At 42.2% G+C, this 15,685-nt stretch overlaps 1 protein-coding gene across 5 annotated transcripts in view; it reads left to right on the top strand.

The window, feature by feature from the left end:
• The window catches only part of DHX57 (DExH-box helicase 57), a 111,941-nt gene that overhangs the window by 72,900 nt on the left and 23,356 nt on the right, over positions 1-15,685 (top strand). For all 5 annotated transcript variants that reach the window (XM_079792082.1, XM_079792084.1, XM_079792086.1 and 2 more), the window contains 7 exons: positions 185-363; positions 2,218-2,339; positions 3,511-3,706; positions 4,776-4,900; positions 7,064-7,197; positions 8,334-8,388; positions 10,332-10,537. In XM_079792082.1, the coding sequence (XP_079648208.1) occupies positions 185-363; positions 2,218-2,339; positions 3,511-3,706; positions 4,776-4,900; positions 7,064-7,197; positions 8,334-8,388; positions 10,332-10,537 (1,017 nt within the window). The remainder of the gene's footprint in view (positions 1-184; positions 364-2,217; positions 2,340-3,510; positions 3,707-4,775; positions 4,901-7,063; positions 7,198-8,333; positions 8,389-10,331; positions 10,538-15,685) is intronic.

Raw genomic sequence — 15,685 nt, 5'->3', positions numbered from 1 at the left:
GGTGCATTTTAAGTTCTTTAGCAGTAGAAGTAGTAGTATTGAAATGAATGAACCTGCTTTATTCAAGCTTTAACTTTTCCTCTTATTTTATGGTTTTGTTGTTGTTACTTTGTTAGACGATGACTTTCCCCCTTTGATAAAAAAGGGCTCCATATCGAAAATGTTTCCTTTTGTCCCCTTCAAGTTGAAAAAGAATCAGAACCTGAGGAGGAGACAGATGAGGATGAAGGTCCTGCACCAGTGGTAGTGGAGAATGAAAGCTATGTGAACCTTAAGAAAAAGATTTCCAAAAGATATGACTGGCAGGCAAAATCAGTACATGCTGAAAATGCTAAAATCTGCAAGCAGTTCCAAATAAAACAGGTAGGGTATTCTGAGAGAATGGCTAGCGTTGTCTCCCTAATGTATGGATGAAGGGATTAAGGAATTGGGAAGCTTTGGCTACCCTCCCTAGTATACTTTTGGTTCTCTTTTACTGAGTGGTCAATTTCTACATACCACAGCAAACATGGGCACATAATCTAGATAGTTTTGGAAAGTCCAATGGCTGGTGAAAATGAAATACACACCTATATGCCAAGTATTCTCAGAATCATGTGGCTTTGGTACTATGACAGACAAACTGATGAGTGGAAGGAAAATTAATTCTGTACTGTGATTTACATTAGAGGAGTCACTGTAGAAAAGGAAAAGGAAACAGGTAAGGGGGAACTTTTACGCATTTCAAAGGCTCACAGAATAAATAACTTGCCCTAAGTCACACAAATAGCTACTAAGTGGCAACATAGAGGTTCAAGCTAATTCTATTTCCAAAACCTGTGTTGTTTTTACCCCATTCACATGAAGATTATTTTAAAAGAACCTGCCAGTGAACTGTGAAGGCAGAGTTGGATGTGGGACAAAGGGGAGTGGCTTAGCCAATTTGGGGATTGGATTAGAGATGCTGTGCAAAGGCCCTTCCAGTCCAAAAGTTCTGTGATTCTGATTTTGACACAGTATAAAACTACCCCATATATAGTACGACTAGAGGCCTGGTGCACAAAATTCGTGCACTTGGGGGGAGGGTCCCTCAGCCCAGCCTGTGCCCTCTCGCAGCCCGGGAGTCCTTGGGGGATGTCCGACTGACGGCTTAGGCCCACTCTCTGCAGGGAGTGGGTGTAAGCCAGCAGTCGAACATCCTTAGCGCTGCCACAGAGGCAGGAGAGGCTCCCGCCACCGCTGCTGCGCTCACCAGCCATGAGCCGGCTTCTGGCTGAGCGGCGCTCCCCCTGTCAGAGTGCACTGACCACCAGGGGGCAGCTCCTGTGTTGAGCGTCTTCCCCCTGGTGGTCAGTGTGTGTTATAGCAACCAGTCATCCTGCTGTTTGGTCAATTAGCATATTAGCCTTTTATTATATAGGATACCCATAGAATGTCAAAATGAGTAGAAAATCACACCTTAGGATAGAAACAAAAAAGTAGCATGTTCAATTGGTCAGTGTGTTTAGAAGTGATAAGTTTATGTGATAAAATTATATGCAGAAAATGATATGTTGGTATAAATTTCTTACATTATTCAAAAACACATCCAGTTTTAATGTGTAGTACCATGTAGCATTGGCCATTAGATGTCAGGCTGAGTTGCATAAATGTGATGATTGGCCAAAAAGAACCCTTTAATCGGTACTCTTACTATTACTGATTTTGGTAGAAATCTGATATTGTGTAGAACTGTGCTGTCCAGTATGGTAGCTTCTAGTCATGTGTGGCTATTTAAATTTAAATTCACTAAAATAAAATAAAAAAAAATTCAGTTCCTTGGTAGCACTGGCCACAATAAAGTGTTCAGTAGCCACATGTAGCCCAAGGTTACTATACCAGACAACGTAAATAGAGAACATTTCCATCACACCATAAAGTTCTGTTGGACAGTGCTGGTGTAAAAACTCCTGCTAGGAAGAACTGGATCAGTACTCAGCAAGAGGGGTTTATTTCTCTTCTAAGGTCTTTCAGTTTATTCCAATGAGAAAACCACAGATTCCACAGCTTATTCTGGCTGATTCTCTGAGCAGCCTTCTGACTAAAGTCATCAGTATCCAACCCCAACAAATTTGCAGTTTCTTTCTCTGAAAAATTGTTAAAGAGCAGAAAGGGTGGGCCTATGGTTTTTCCCATCCAGAGCTTTATGAGAGGTGATTCAAAGTAACCCAACTGATACCTTATCTTTTATTTTATTAGACCTCCAGACAGTTCCAGTCAATTCTGCAAGAAAGACAATCACTGCCTGCTTGGGAAGAAAGAGAAACCATTCTTAAATTGTTGAGCAAGCACCAAGTACTTGTTATAAGTGGTATGACTGGGTAAGAATACAGTTTATTTGTAATGCAGCTTTCATCTGTAAATATGCTATTACCCTGGTTACCATAGCCAGTTCTCTTTTTGAAAAGCCAGTAGTTGGTGTTATTTGCTCTCTTTCCTGTCAAATAATATTTCATAGGAATTAATACTACAGCATCTGTAGCCAGCAGAGCCAAATTACACAAAACAAACATAAAACTCAGAAATACATCTAGGAATTTATAGACATCATACGCCTCTTCGGTGAGATAATTTTAAGGCAAAAGGTTTAGCTGAATGCTTTTAACAAGGCCCATTTTAAAAGGTAAAGAATAGCTCCAGAAAACTTATCTTCTAAATTTATTCTGCTTTCCTTAGAGCTTTATTTGTTCTTTTAAGAACAACTTAGGGCACATTATTTTCCCTTTTTCACACTCTTTATATGTTATCAAAACCTATTTAGGCCAAAACCGGTTTGGCTCAGTGGATAGAGCGTCGGCCTGCGGACTCAAGGGTCCCAGGTTCGATTCCGGTCAAGGGCATGTACTTTGGTTGCGGGCACATTCCCAGTAGGGGGTGTGCAAGAGGCAGCTGATCGATGTTTCTAACTCTCTATCCCTCTCTCTTCCTCTCTGTAAAAAATCAATAAAATATATTTTTAAAAAAAAAAAAAGCCTATTTAGCAGGGACAAGTCACAGGCATAATTTAATTATCTATTCAAGGGTTCTCAATTTAATCATTACATTTGTGCCCAGACTCACTGATATAGTAGTAACTATGTATTTTGTAGTTCTTATCTTTTTAACCTCAGTTCACTTGCAGCTAAGTCAATACACATCAAAGGGAAAAATATAAAGTATTCTAATCTTAAGACAAGACTCCTGTTTCTTTAGGAGTCATATGTAGAGTTCATGGTCCTAGAGGCATTTATAGACCTTAGTAATGTCTATTCAATAGTCCCAATTTTACATGATACTAAACTATTCTAAACTATTCTTTGATTGCCCTGTTAGTGAGTGCAAATTTCTAGGAGTTATCAGCTATAGGTAATAAGTCAGTATAGGTTTAGAAGATAGATGAGGCTGAACTACTTTTATTCTACTTAGCTTTCTGTCTTTTCACATATGATTGCTTCTTTGGTTAACTGGCACTTGTAAGCTCTCATTTTAGAACTTACTTGTTTTGACGTACAGATGTGGGAAAACCACACAGATTCCACAGTTTATACTGGATGATTCTCTGAACGGACCACCGGAGAAGGTGGCTAACATCATCTGCACCCAACCCCGGCGAATCTCTGCCATCTCTGTCGCTGAGCGTGTTGCTAAAGAGCGAGCAGAGAGGGTGGGTCTGACCGTGGGATACCAGATCCGATTGGAGAGTGTCAAGGTTTGTATGTTCTGCTTATTTCTTGATAACAGAAATTTAGTTTTCAAGTATAAAGGATTCTTGGTGTTTGGAAATTAATGGGAAATTTGGGATATACTTCGGAAGTCCTTTTGGAAATGTTTTGGTATAAAAACCCTTATTTGGGTATACTTAACTTCCTCTATAAAGACGTTTTATTGTTATTTTAAAATATATCTTTATTGATTTCAGAGAAGAAGGGAGGGGGAGAGAGAGAGAGAGAGAGGGAAACATCAATGATGAGAGAGAATCATTGATTGGCTGTCTCCTGTACACCCCACACCCGGGATTGAGCCTGAAACCCAGGCATGTACCCTCATCGGGAATCAAACCAAGACCTTCTGGTTCATAGCTCAATGCTCAACCACTGAGCCACGCTGGCAGGGCAAAGACCTTTTATTCTTTATTGGCAGAAATTATCTAGTAAGTGCTGTTTTATTCTCAAACCAGGGAATTCATCCATTTATTGAATAAGGAATGGACAAATTTAGAATTTATTTTTATCACTCACTGTTGTTTTTATGTTTAATAATATTTTCTGAATGCTTTTTATGAGTCCTAAACTTAAACTATTTTGTTGTTGTTGTTAATCCTCACCCGAGGATATTTTTCCATTGATTTTTAGAGTGGAAGAAATATCGATGTGAGAGAAACACATCAATTGGTTGCCTCCTGCACAAGCCCTGACCAGGGCTCAGGCCAGGGAGGAGCCTGCAACTGAGGTACATGCCCTTGACCAGAATCGAACCCAGGCCCCTTCAGTCCACAGGCTGACACTCTATCCACTGAGCCAAACTGGCTAGGGCTCCCATTGATTTTTTTTAACCACTGAGCCACACCAGCCAGAGCCTAAAGTTAAAATTTTGATATGAAGTAGAAAAGTTCTTATTGTCACCAGCAAGAAACTGCACTTAGTATGTTTTCATATTAAATGGAATTGCTATTGTTTTCAATATTTTTTATCTCTATCCATTCACAATGTCTTTGCCAGTTAAAGTGTTTCCTTTTTAAAAAATTTCATGAATGCTTTCTCTGCCCTTTTGCATGCTAGTCCTCAGCCACCAGACTATTATATTGCACCACCGGAGTGCTGCTGAGGAGGCTCGAAGGAGACACAGCTCTACAAGGAATCACCCATATCATTGTTGATGAAGTCCATGAGAGGACAGAAGAAAGGTAAACAAAGGCTTTCCAAATGAATACCCACACACAATATATGAAGACATGGCTGAAAGAATTTTATTCTGCTTCCAATTCAGTTTCTCAGCATGAGTAAAGGTAACTTGTTAAGAGAAGGCCTAAGTCATAGAACAGGAACTGCTTTTCTGGCCCCAGGGTCTATAATACTAAAAATGCTGGGAGAGCACATGTTCATCACTAAAAGAGTCACCCTGTTGTCCTGGCCAGTATGGCTCAGTTGGTTGGCCGCTGTCCCATGCACCGAAAGATTGCCAGTTCAATTTTCAGTCAGGGCACATGCCCAGTTGTGGGCTCGATCCCTAGTCAGGGCATGTGCAGAAGGCATCTGACCAATGTTCAGGTTGATGTTTTTCTCCCTCCCTCTCTCTCTCTCTCTCTCTCTCTCTCTCTCTCTCTCTCTTTCTCTTTCTCTCTCCCCTTCCTCTTTCTCTAAAAAATCAATTAAAAATTAGAAAGGAAAAAAAAAGAATCATCCTGTTACATGGACATCTATAATAATAAAAGCATAATATGCTAATTAGACTGGATGATCTTCCAGACAAAGCTGGGGGCTGCAAGGGAAGCCCAGGTCCCAGGTGCCAGAGGGAAGCTGGTGCCAGCAGCCGGGGGAAGGAAGGCCTACTCTTGCACGAATTTCGTGCATTGGGCCTCTAGTTATGTAATAAGCGATAACTTAACACCCTCCTGGTGTGATGCTGAGCTGAGGACTGTACTTAGCAGAAATAACAAATGTAAAACAGGCATCAACTGATGGACTTCGTTTGGTCAGTCATTCTGTCCTGACATCCATGTAGATATTACAGTGAACAAATGTATGTGGCTCTCCTTAATCTCTTATGGTCTGGTAGGAAAAGCAAATAATGAACAAACAAACAAACAAACAAACAAATAATTACAAATTGGAATAAGTACTATGAAGGAATAAACAGGAAGCTGTGTTCGGGAACAGACCAAGAAGATAGCCAGATATCATATGTCTGAAGAGACGACATTTAAATTAAAACTAAAGTATGAGAAGGAATCCTGTGTGACAAATGGGGGCAAGGCCAGCATTTGCAAAGATTTCAGTGGGATGGGCTTCAGTGGAGTCCAAAAACTGGCGGAAAACCAGTGCAGCTGGTGTGTAGCGAATAAGAGGGAAAGGAGCAGGAAGTGAGTGGTGGGTACAGATCATGTCACGTAGGGCCTTGTTAGTGAGGACATCAGTGTCATTGAAGGACTATGAGCAGAAGGGTAGCACAATCAGATTTACATTTGAACAGAATTATTGGTCTGTTGTATTAAGAATAGATTTCAAGGGGCAACGGCTTGAACAGGGAGAACAGTTAGGATATTGCTATTCTACAGTAAATACTGTTCTACAACTTGAGCTTTATTTACTAACACTGCCGTATAGATGCTTTCACGTCAGTATCTAGAACTGTACCTTATTCCTTTTATCTGCCACAAGCTATTCTACCGAACAGATGATATTTTTATAATTAACTGTTTCTTGGTTGGTGGACATTCAGATAGTTTCCATTGTTTTACTACTATAAGGAATGCCATAATGAACATCTTTGTATATGTATGCCTCTTTATGTACATGCAGATATCAAGAAATAGAATTATCAAATGCAATGATAAATCCTACTGGTATTCTAATTGGTACTACACTGAATTTAGTTTATTTGGCAGGAAATTGATATATTTTTATTTGTTTGTTTGTTAATCCTCACCAGAGGGTATTTTTCCTATTGATTTTTTTTTTTTTTTTTTTTTTAGAGAGTGGAAGGGAGAAGGAGAGACAGAGAGAAAAACATCAATGTGAGAGGGACACATCAACTGGTTGCCTCCTGCACGCACCCCACCCAGGGCCAGGGATCGAACCTGCAACTGAGGTACATGCCCTTGACCAGGAATTGAACCTGAGACCCTTCGGTCCAGAGGCTGATGCTCTAAACATTGAGCAAATCCGCTAGGACTGATACCTTTTTGATATTAAGTCTTCACAACTGGGAACATGACACATCTTTGTATAAACGTTATAATTGTTTTCACATAGGTCTTAAACATTCCTTGCTCAAAATATATCAAAAGTTATTCATTTTCATTCATTGACTTTGTTTGATCCTCAGGTGTTTCTTTTATTTCTTCTAGTGACTTCTTGCTGCTAGTTTTGAAAGACATTGTGTCGCAGAGACCAACGCTCCAAGTTATTCTGATGAGTGCAACTTTAAATGCTGAGCTCTTTTCAGAATATTTCAGTTCCTGCCCAGTTATTACTATACCAGGTGACTAAAATACATCATTAAATATATATTCTTTTAATAAGCAAATGAAATTATTTTAATGCTAAATTGAGACATAATTTCATAGGTATTTATTCCTCTTTCTAGAGAAGAAGTGATTAGTTTGTAACAAATAAAATTATAACCATGTAATGAAATTAATAAAGAGGCTACATTATGTCCATTTTCTGGGAGATTTTAATTTTATATGTGCTGTTTTGAAAAGTTCAGGTTATTAGTGTTTCTAGCATTTCATTGTGTTTAATCTAAAAATGTGAATTTATAATGGTATTCTGTCAGAAAGGAGGAAGTTGTATCTGTGAAGCGCGTATTAGTTCATTGCTGGGTTCTGCTAAATTTCTAGATCTTGGCCCATTCTGAGAGAAAGTGAAGTTGGGTAGTTTGTGTCTTCTTTTGGTGCTTTCATAGTTTCATTGTGGATTAATTTATCACCTAAGACTCCTGTCTATCCTTCTGCAGTTGATTGCAAAGGAACAATTGGGAAGCACTGACTAATGAGTAATAGTCCTGTTTATTCTAATTATAGAGAATTTTGACAGTAGATTTAAAGAAGAAATTATACAGGGGCCAATGGGAGAGAAAGGGGACATATGTAATATTTTCAGCAATAAAGAATTACTTAAAAAAATAAACACTGGCTTTATAATCATTAAAAAAATAAAGGAGAAATTATATGCTTGATCTAGAGTACAGTTGTTAAATCTTTAAAGGTTCCCTGTGGGGGAGCAGGGGAGGATAGGAAAAGCGTAACAAATGTTTTTTTTTAAAGGCAAAAGGTTTTATTAGCAAATAATCATCTTTTCACCTATATACTTCTTTTTTTTCTTCTTCACAAAACTGGAATCTTACCCCTTCCAATTTCTATCATCAAAAGTTATTTTTGCCTGGGGGCAGGGTGGAGGGATCAAGGGGTTGGGGGACATCTTTGAACAATAAAGATAAATTTAAAAAATAATTAAGAAATAAGAACTTTTTTTATACTTTTAAGATCACAAACAAATAGTACCTTATTGTGCTAAGCTTTGTTTTAAGAGAATTTTGCATATATAAACTATTTCAGGATAGCTCAACAGGTATTCTGAGGCTTTACTATTTTATAGTCTATTTTGTTTTTCAAGGTCGTACCTTTCCTGTTGATCAGTTTTTTCTGGAAGATGCAATTGCTGTGACAAGGTAAGGAAGACATTAATTAAGGTTTGGTGAAAGTCTTTGAAAACAGAATTATTATTTTACCTCAGAGTATCGAGATACTAATAAATGTGTTCAGATTTCCTTCTAATATTTCTATTTGAGGATTTTGTTTTTCCCTTTCTTTCAGCAAATATTTATTATACAAATTATTTGCAATTTGCAGGTAGTATACTAAGAGTAATGACTCTTTTTTTTTTTTAATATATTTTATTGAGTTTTTACAGAGAGGAAGGGAGAGAGATAGAGATCCAGAAACATCGATGAGAGAGAAACATCGATCAGCTGCCTCCTGCACACCCCCGACTGGGGATGTGCCCGCAACCAAGGCACATGCCCTTGACCGGAATCGAACCCGGGACCCTTCAGTCCGCAGGCTGACGCTCCATCCACTGAGCCAAACCGGCTTCGGCAGAGTAATGACTCTTGAGCCCTAATGCAAACTGTGGACTTTAGGTGATCATGATGTGTCCATGTAGATTCATCAGTTGTAACAAATGTATACTCTGGTGAGGGATGTTAACAGTGGGGGAGGCTGTGCATGTTTTGGGGAGACAGAGTATATGGGAAATCTCTGTGCCTTCTGCTCAATATTGCTCTGAACCTAAAACTTCTCTAAAAAATATTGTTTTTAAAAATGATGAAGGACTTGCCCTGACCGGTTTGGCTCAGTGGATAGAGCGTTGCCTTCGGACTCAAGGGTCCCAAGTTCGATTCCGGTCAAGGGCATATACCTTGGTTGCGGGCACATACCCAGGAGCGGGTGTGCAGAAGGCAGCTGATCGATGTTTCTCTCTCATTAATGTTTCTAACTCTCTCTCTCCCTCTCCCTTCCTCTCTGTAATAAATCAATAGAATATAGTTTAAAAAAAATGATGAAGGACCAAATTGTATGGAGAATGTAACATACAGACAGACTGTCAGTATTTAAATCCCTCTACTTACTAACTATAACATTAGTGAGTAGCTTAATCTCTCTATAATTCAGTTTAATTATATATAAAATGGGTGTGTTAATGGTAGCTGCTTCACAGGGTTGTTATGAAGATTAATGAATTAATACTTGGAGTTAATAGTTGCAAAGTGCTTAGACTGTGCCTGGTAGGTACATAGCAAGTGCTTTGTAAATGTTAGCTGTTATCATCATCGTTCTACCCTCAAGAAGTTGCAGTATAGTTTGAGTATTAAGATGTCCATATAATGTTAGCGCTGGGTGGAAAATGGTAATGTCCATTGGGCACAGACTTCTCTCCTTTGTAAGCCCTGCATCCTCTTCCTACTCTTTAGCCCTGAAGATTCCCCAGGGCTTTATCCTGACACTGTGTCTTCTCACTATTAAACTCTTCCTCAGCTCTCTTAGACTTGTGTGATTCCAGTTGTCACCTGTATGCCAGGAACTCCCCGATCAGTATCTTTATTCCCAACGCCTGAGCTCCAGAATAAAAACACCCTGATGTCTGGCACCTTACACTCAGAATTTTTCTCCTTCTCCCTGCTCTTTCCTTCCTAATAAATCCCCCTCCTAATTCTCTATTTATTTCATGGACCATATTTTCAAACCAAAAAACTGGCTCTCAAACCTTAGTGTGCAGTAAGCATACTTAAAAACTGTTGTTTTGGGGGCCCTATTCCACTTCTATTGAATGTGAATCTCTGGGCAAAGCATCTTTCCACTAGTTTACCTGCCATGGTTCTCTCACTTTTTCAAATTCACTGCCTCCAGAATTATCTTCAAATAGAGCCAAGCGCATTCCAGTGTGCTCCCCACCAGAAATAGGGCAGAGCCAGCAGAATCCTGGACTGGTGGAAGAATGGCACAACAATCAGAAGCAGCAGCAGTCTGCTGAACGAGCGCATAAAACCGGTGAATGTTTTCCTTCACCAGCAGACCCACATCCACAGACACATTCCTTTGTCTTCTCCCTCAGGTACGTGTTACAGGATGGGAGTCCATATATGCGCTCCATGAAACAGATGTCAAAGGAGAAGCTTAAAGCAAGGCGCAGCAGAACTGCCTTTGAGGAAGTAGAGGAAGACCTGAGGCTTTCCCTTCACCTCCAGGATCAGGATTCTGTCCGAGATGCAGTGCCAGATCAGCAGTTAGATTTTAAGCAGCTCCTGGCCCGCTATAAAGGTACCGTGCTTCCTGGGGGGATAGGACAGTTGTGCCAAAGAGAGCTACGGTTGGCCCTTGAAAAACACCAGTGTGAACTATGCGAGGCCACTTATATACATGTCTTTTAAATAAATGCGATAAATGTATTTTTTCTCTTATGATTTTCTGAATAACATTTTCTTTCCTCTAACTTACTTTATTGTGAGAATACAGTATATAATACATATAACATACAGAATATGTATTATCAGCTGTTTACGTTATCGGTTAGGCTTCTGGTCAATAGTCGGCTATTAGTAGGTAAGTCCTAGGGGAGTCAACAGTTGCATGGATTTTCGACTGCACAGAGGGGTTGGCACTCCTAACCCCCATGTTGTTCAAGGGTCAGCTGTAGTTTTATTCCCGCACCATGATCCTGAAGGAGAAAGATGGGGCTCTTGTTTTACAGTTACATTGTCTTTAATTCATCAGAACAACCTTAAACTTAGAAAAAGAGCAGTTGCAATGCATATCCTCCTACCTAATAAAAGGGTAATATGCTAATAACCATCACTCCGCTATGCCCATGATTGGGCCGGCAGGAGGCTGGGGGGCGGGACTCAGGGTGGCCTATCCAGCCGTTGAGAGGTGCGGGGGGCGGGACTCGCGGCAAGAGTCATGGTGGGAGCGGCGGCAGCACCCGGTCCCGCCCCTCAGCGATCGCGGTCGGAGAGGCATAGGCACCCAGGTCCCCGGTCCCGCCCCTCAGCGATCGCGGTTGGAGAGGCATAGGCACCCGGGTCCCCGGTCCCGCCCCTCAGCGATCACGGTCAGAGCAGCGGTGGCGCCCGGGTCCCTCCTATCACTGAGGGACCTGGGCGGTGGCGGTGGCAGCGCCCCAATCGCGGATGGCGGCATGGGGCCCAGCAGCTCCCGCCCCACGCTGCCGCCACCGCTGGGTCCAAGCCCCCACCCTGAAAGAAGGCGGAAGGAAAACTGGTGCCAGTAGCCAGGTGAAGGAAGGTCTATTGCACGAGCGGACACCCAGCTCCCCTGCCATCGAAAGCGGGGAGCTGGGTGTCCACTCCGGCACCAGGCCAAAAGCCTCCGGCAGAGGCTTTTGGCCTGGTGCACGAGCTGACCCCCTGCCATCGATTGCAGGGAGCTGGGGGTTTCTTCGGCCTGGTACACCAGCGGACCCCCTGCGATTGATCACCTGGGCAGGGAGCTGGGGGTCTGCTTTCGGCCTGGGCAGGAGCGGACCCCCTGCAATTGATTGTAGGGAGCTGCGGGTCCGCTCCTGCCCAAGAGGCTTTCGGTCTGGGCAGGCCTGGGCAGGGGCTGAGCCGGTGATCAGAGGGAGCTGGAGAGGCCTGCCCAGGCCTAAAGCTTTGGCCAGAGGCTTTAGGCCTGGGCAGGGCCCAGCCTCCATTGGTGTGAACTATAGAGGAAACACCTTTTCTGACTGCACATTGGCTAAGCTTCCTGTATGCCACTGGTAATATTCTTAGTAACTTGGGTAATAAGAATCCAAAAAGGTGATCTAGGGTTTTTCCACCACATTTCTGGAGAAAAAAAATGAAGGTCCGCTGCTGGAAGGCTAAGAAATGTCATATCCTGCCCTAGCCGGTTTGACTCAGTGGATAGAGCCTCAGCCCGCAGACAGCAGGGTCTGGGTTTGATTCTGATCAAAGGCATGTACCTAGGTTGCAGGCTCCTCCCTGGCCGGGGCCCAGATCAGGGCTCATGCAGGAGGCAACCAATCAAAGTGTTTCTCTCTGTCTTTCCCTTTCTCTTCCTCATTCTCTAAAAGTCAATGGAAACATACCCTCAGGTGAGGATAAAAAATAAATAAAGAAGTCCATATCCTATGAAAGACACATCTTGAAAATGCCTAAAGAAAGTTGTCATTTTTTCTTGGTGAAGGGACTGGAGTCCGTGTTGATGAAAACACCTTGGTAGCTGTGGTGACTGGCAGTGGCTGCAGCAGTGGGGTGATGGGGCTGGTGCCTTCCCCTGACCAGCCCGGTTGCCTCCCACAAAGGGAGGCCAGACTGCGGCTTAGGTACGCTCCCTGTGGGGCGCGGGCCTAAGCTGTCAGTAGGACATCCCCTGAGGGCTCCCAGTATGTGAGAGGGGCCTGGTTGGGCTGAGGGACCCCCGACCCCCAGTGCACGAATTTCATGCACCGGGCCCCTAGTTAGATTATAATTATTATACTTACCAGTGGGCTTTTTCTAATTTTAAAAGAAATGTGTTCATTATAGGAAAATTGTGAGGTGGTAAAATATAAATTATATTCTTGAGTATTTTGTAATTTTTTATTTTGATGTGATTTCAAATTCAAAATTAAAGTTTGTAAGACTATACAATGAACTCATATATCCTTTACCCCATTTCATCAATTGTTATTATTTTGCTTCATTTGTTTTATCATTTGTTCTATGAACATATTTTTCCCCTGAACCTTTTGAGACTAAGTTGCAGATATGATGCTGCTTAACCTCTTAATATTTCAGTATGTATTTCCTAAGAATAAAGACGTTCTCTTACATAAGCATAGGACATACTCAAAATGAAGGCATTTAACTGATACTAATATTTAATCCACAGTCCATATTCTAATTCTCCCAAATATCTCAATAGTGTCCTTTATTGTTATTTTTTCCTGGTCCAGGATCCAACACAGCATTACATATTGTATTTAGTTGTCATGTGCGTTTAGCTTTTTTGTTTTTGTTTTTTATTTTAATCTGAAAAAAATGTTCTTTATTTTTCTTTTACAGGCTTGACACTTTTTTTTAGCTTGGGCTAGTTTTGTCGACTGTCCTCCATTTGGGTTTGTCTAATATTTCCCCATAATTCAATTTAGGTAATGCATTTTTGGTTAGAAAACCACAGAAACAATGTTGAGTCCTTCTCAGTACATCATATCAGGAAACACAATGTTGATTTGTCCTATTGTTAGTGGTGTAAACCACTGAGCCACACCAGCGGGCTGGTTTTTCTTTTGAAATTTTAGAATTTTCTTTAAGAGTTATAACTGGAACCTCAGAGGGACAGTAGGGGAGGGTGGGGGTAAGGGGGCAAGATCAACCAAAGGTCTTGTATGCATGCATATAAGCCTAACCAATGGACACAGACACCAGGGGGGTGAGGGCATGAGTGGTGGGGGTTGGGGGGGCAATGGAGGGATAAGGACACATATGTAATACCTTAATCAATAAAGGGAATAAAAATAGTTATTACTGGATCTAAGCAATGCCTTTCTAATCTCAAACACAGAGGTTACCAAAGTTCAGAAAGCACTACTAAGAATTCCTTTCTAAGGAAGAAGGATGGCAGATTTGGGTCAGAAAACACAGCTTTGCCACTAGCTTCTGTAGGGTGCTGGGCTGGTTGTTTAGCTTCTCTGAGCCTCCCTGTCCCTGTAAAAAAATAATTGATCTAGATGATCTCAGTGCTCTTTCACTTTTCAGAAAATCCTATATAATCAAGAGGTAATATGCAAATTGACCCTCATGCCCTCACAAGATGGCTGCCTACAACCAGGCCGGCAGGGGGGTTAGCAAGGGACGACCAAACGACTGAACAAGCAGGCTGCGTGGGGCGACCAGGCCGGCAGGAGTGTTAGTGAGGGACGACCAAACAATTGAACAGCAGGCTGCGTGGGGCAACCAGATCGGCAGGGGGGTTGCTGAGGGACGACCAAACGACTGACCAGCAGGCTGCGTGGGGCGACCAGGCCAGCGGGGGGGGGGGGGCAGTTGGGGATGACCAGGTAATCATGGGGGGCAGTGAGGGGCAACTAGGCCAGTGGGGAGAGCAGTTGGGGGTGACCAGGCTGGCAGGGGGGCAGTTAGAGGTGACCAGGCTGGCAGGGGGGGTAGTAAGGGGTGACCAGGCCGGCAGGGGGGGGCAGTTGAGGGTGACCTGGCCGGCAGCGGGGGGCAGATGGGGGCGACCAGGCTGGTGTAGGGGGGGAGTTAGGAGCAATCAGGCCAGGATGCAGAGGCAGTGAGGGGCAATCAGGCCGACAGGCAGGTGAGCTATTAGGAGCCAGCAGTCCAGGATTGTGAGAGGGATGTCCAACTGCTGGTTCGGGCCTAAACCGGCAGTCGGACATCCCCCAAGGGGTCCCAGATTGGAGAGGGTGCAGCCAGGGCTGAGGGGACTTCCCCATGCACGAAGGCCTCTAGTTAAATAATGTTCACTGGGCCTCTAGTTAAATAATGTTCCCGAGCTCAATTTTTATTTTATTTTATTTTTTAATATATTTTATTGATTTTTTACAGAGAGGAAGGAAGAGGGATAGAAAGTTAGAAACATCAATGAGAGAGAAACATCGATCAGCTGTCTCCTGCACACTCCCTACTGGGGATGTGCCTGCAACCAAGGTACATGCCCTTGACCAGAATTGAGCCTGGGACCCTTCAGTCCACAGGCCAATGCTCTATCCACTGAGCCAAACCAGCTAGGGCCCGAGTTCAATTTTTAAATCTTTTTCTAGTTTTTTAAAAAAATCAGTCCTTTAAAGTATATAATTGATTAGTAAAAACTGCCAAAGTATAAGAACAAATGTTTTTCACATCTCGTCCTCTTTGTGCAGTTAGTTAATCCTTTTTCCTTTTTGAAAAATCTGTTTGGAACCTTGACAATTAGAAATGTTTCCTTCTTTGCCTTCCACACCCAACCACACCCTTATTTATGTAGCCTATTTCTTCCTTTCTTTTCATGTTTAACCAACAGCCTAGGAAAGCATTGTTTAGAAACTGCTTTTTTGCTTCTTCAAACTTTTCAGCATTCCCTTCCTCGATACCAGTTGCAGTTTTTTTTGGTCCCAATTAGGCTGTATTTAGGGTGATAGACCATTAGGAGGACACAAGACAAAAGGGCAGCAGTCTTTGGGGAGTTAGTCTCCCCATGATACTTGTTTTTCAAAGACCTGGGGCTTATAGTACAACCTGAAGACCTGTATATTTTATTAGGCCTCAGATAAATTAAAAGGAAATTGTAGACCCTTAAACTGAAAGTCTATGGATAGACTTCAGAGATATTGGTGAAGCCATTGGAATCACATGTATGTTTCAGAGATGATCATAACTTTTATCATTTTCTCAAATGAACCAAAAGGTTAAGAATCTCTGTTGTAAAGATGCTGGTGAAAGTTGTGGTTTCTGTCTATTA

The sequence above is a fragment of the Cnephaeus nilssonii genome (assembly GCF_951640355.1).
Source record: "Cnephaeus nilssonii genome assembly, chromosome: 15".
NCBI classification, from domain to species: Eukaryota; Metazoa; Chordata; class Mammalia; order Chiroptera; family Vespertilionidae; genus Cnephaeus; species Cnephaeus nilssonii.
Note: the sequence above shows the minus strand (reverse complement) of the source record. Positions and strands in the feature narration are given on the sequence as shown.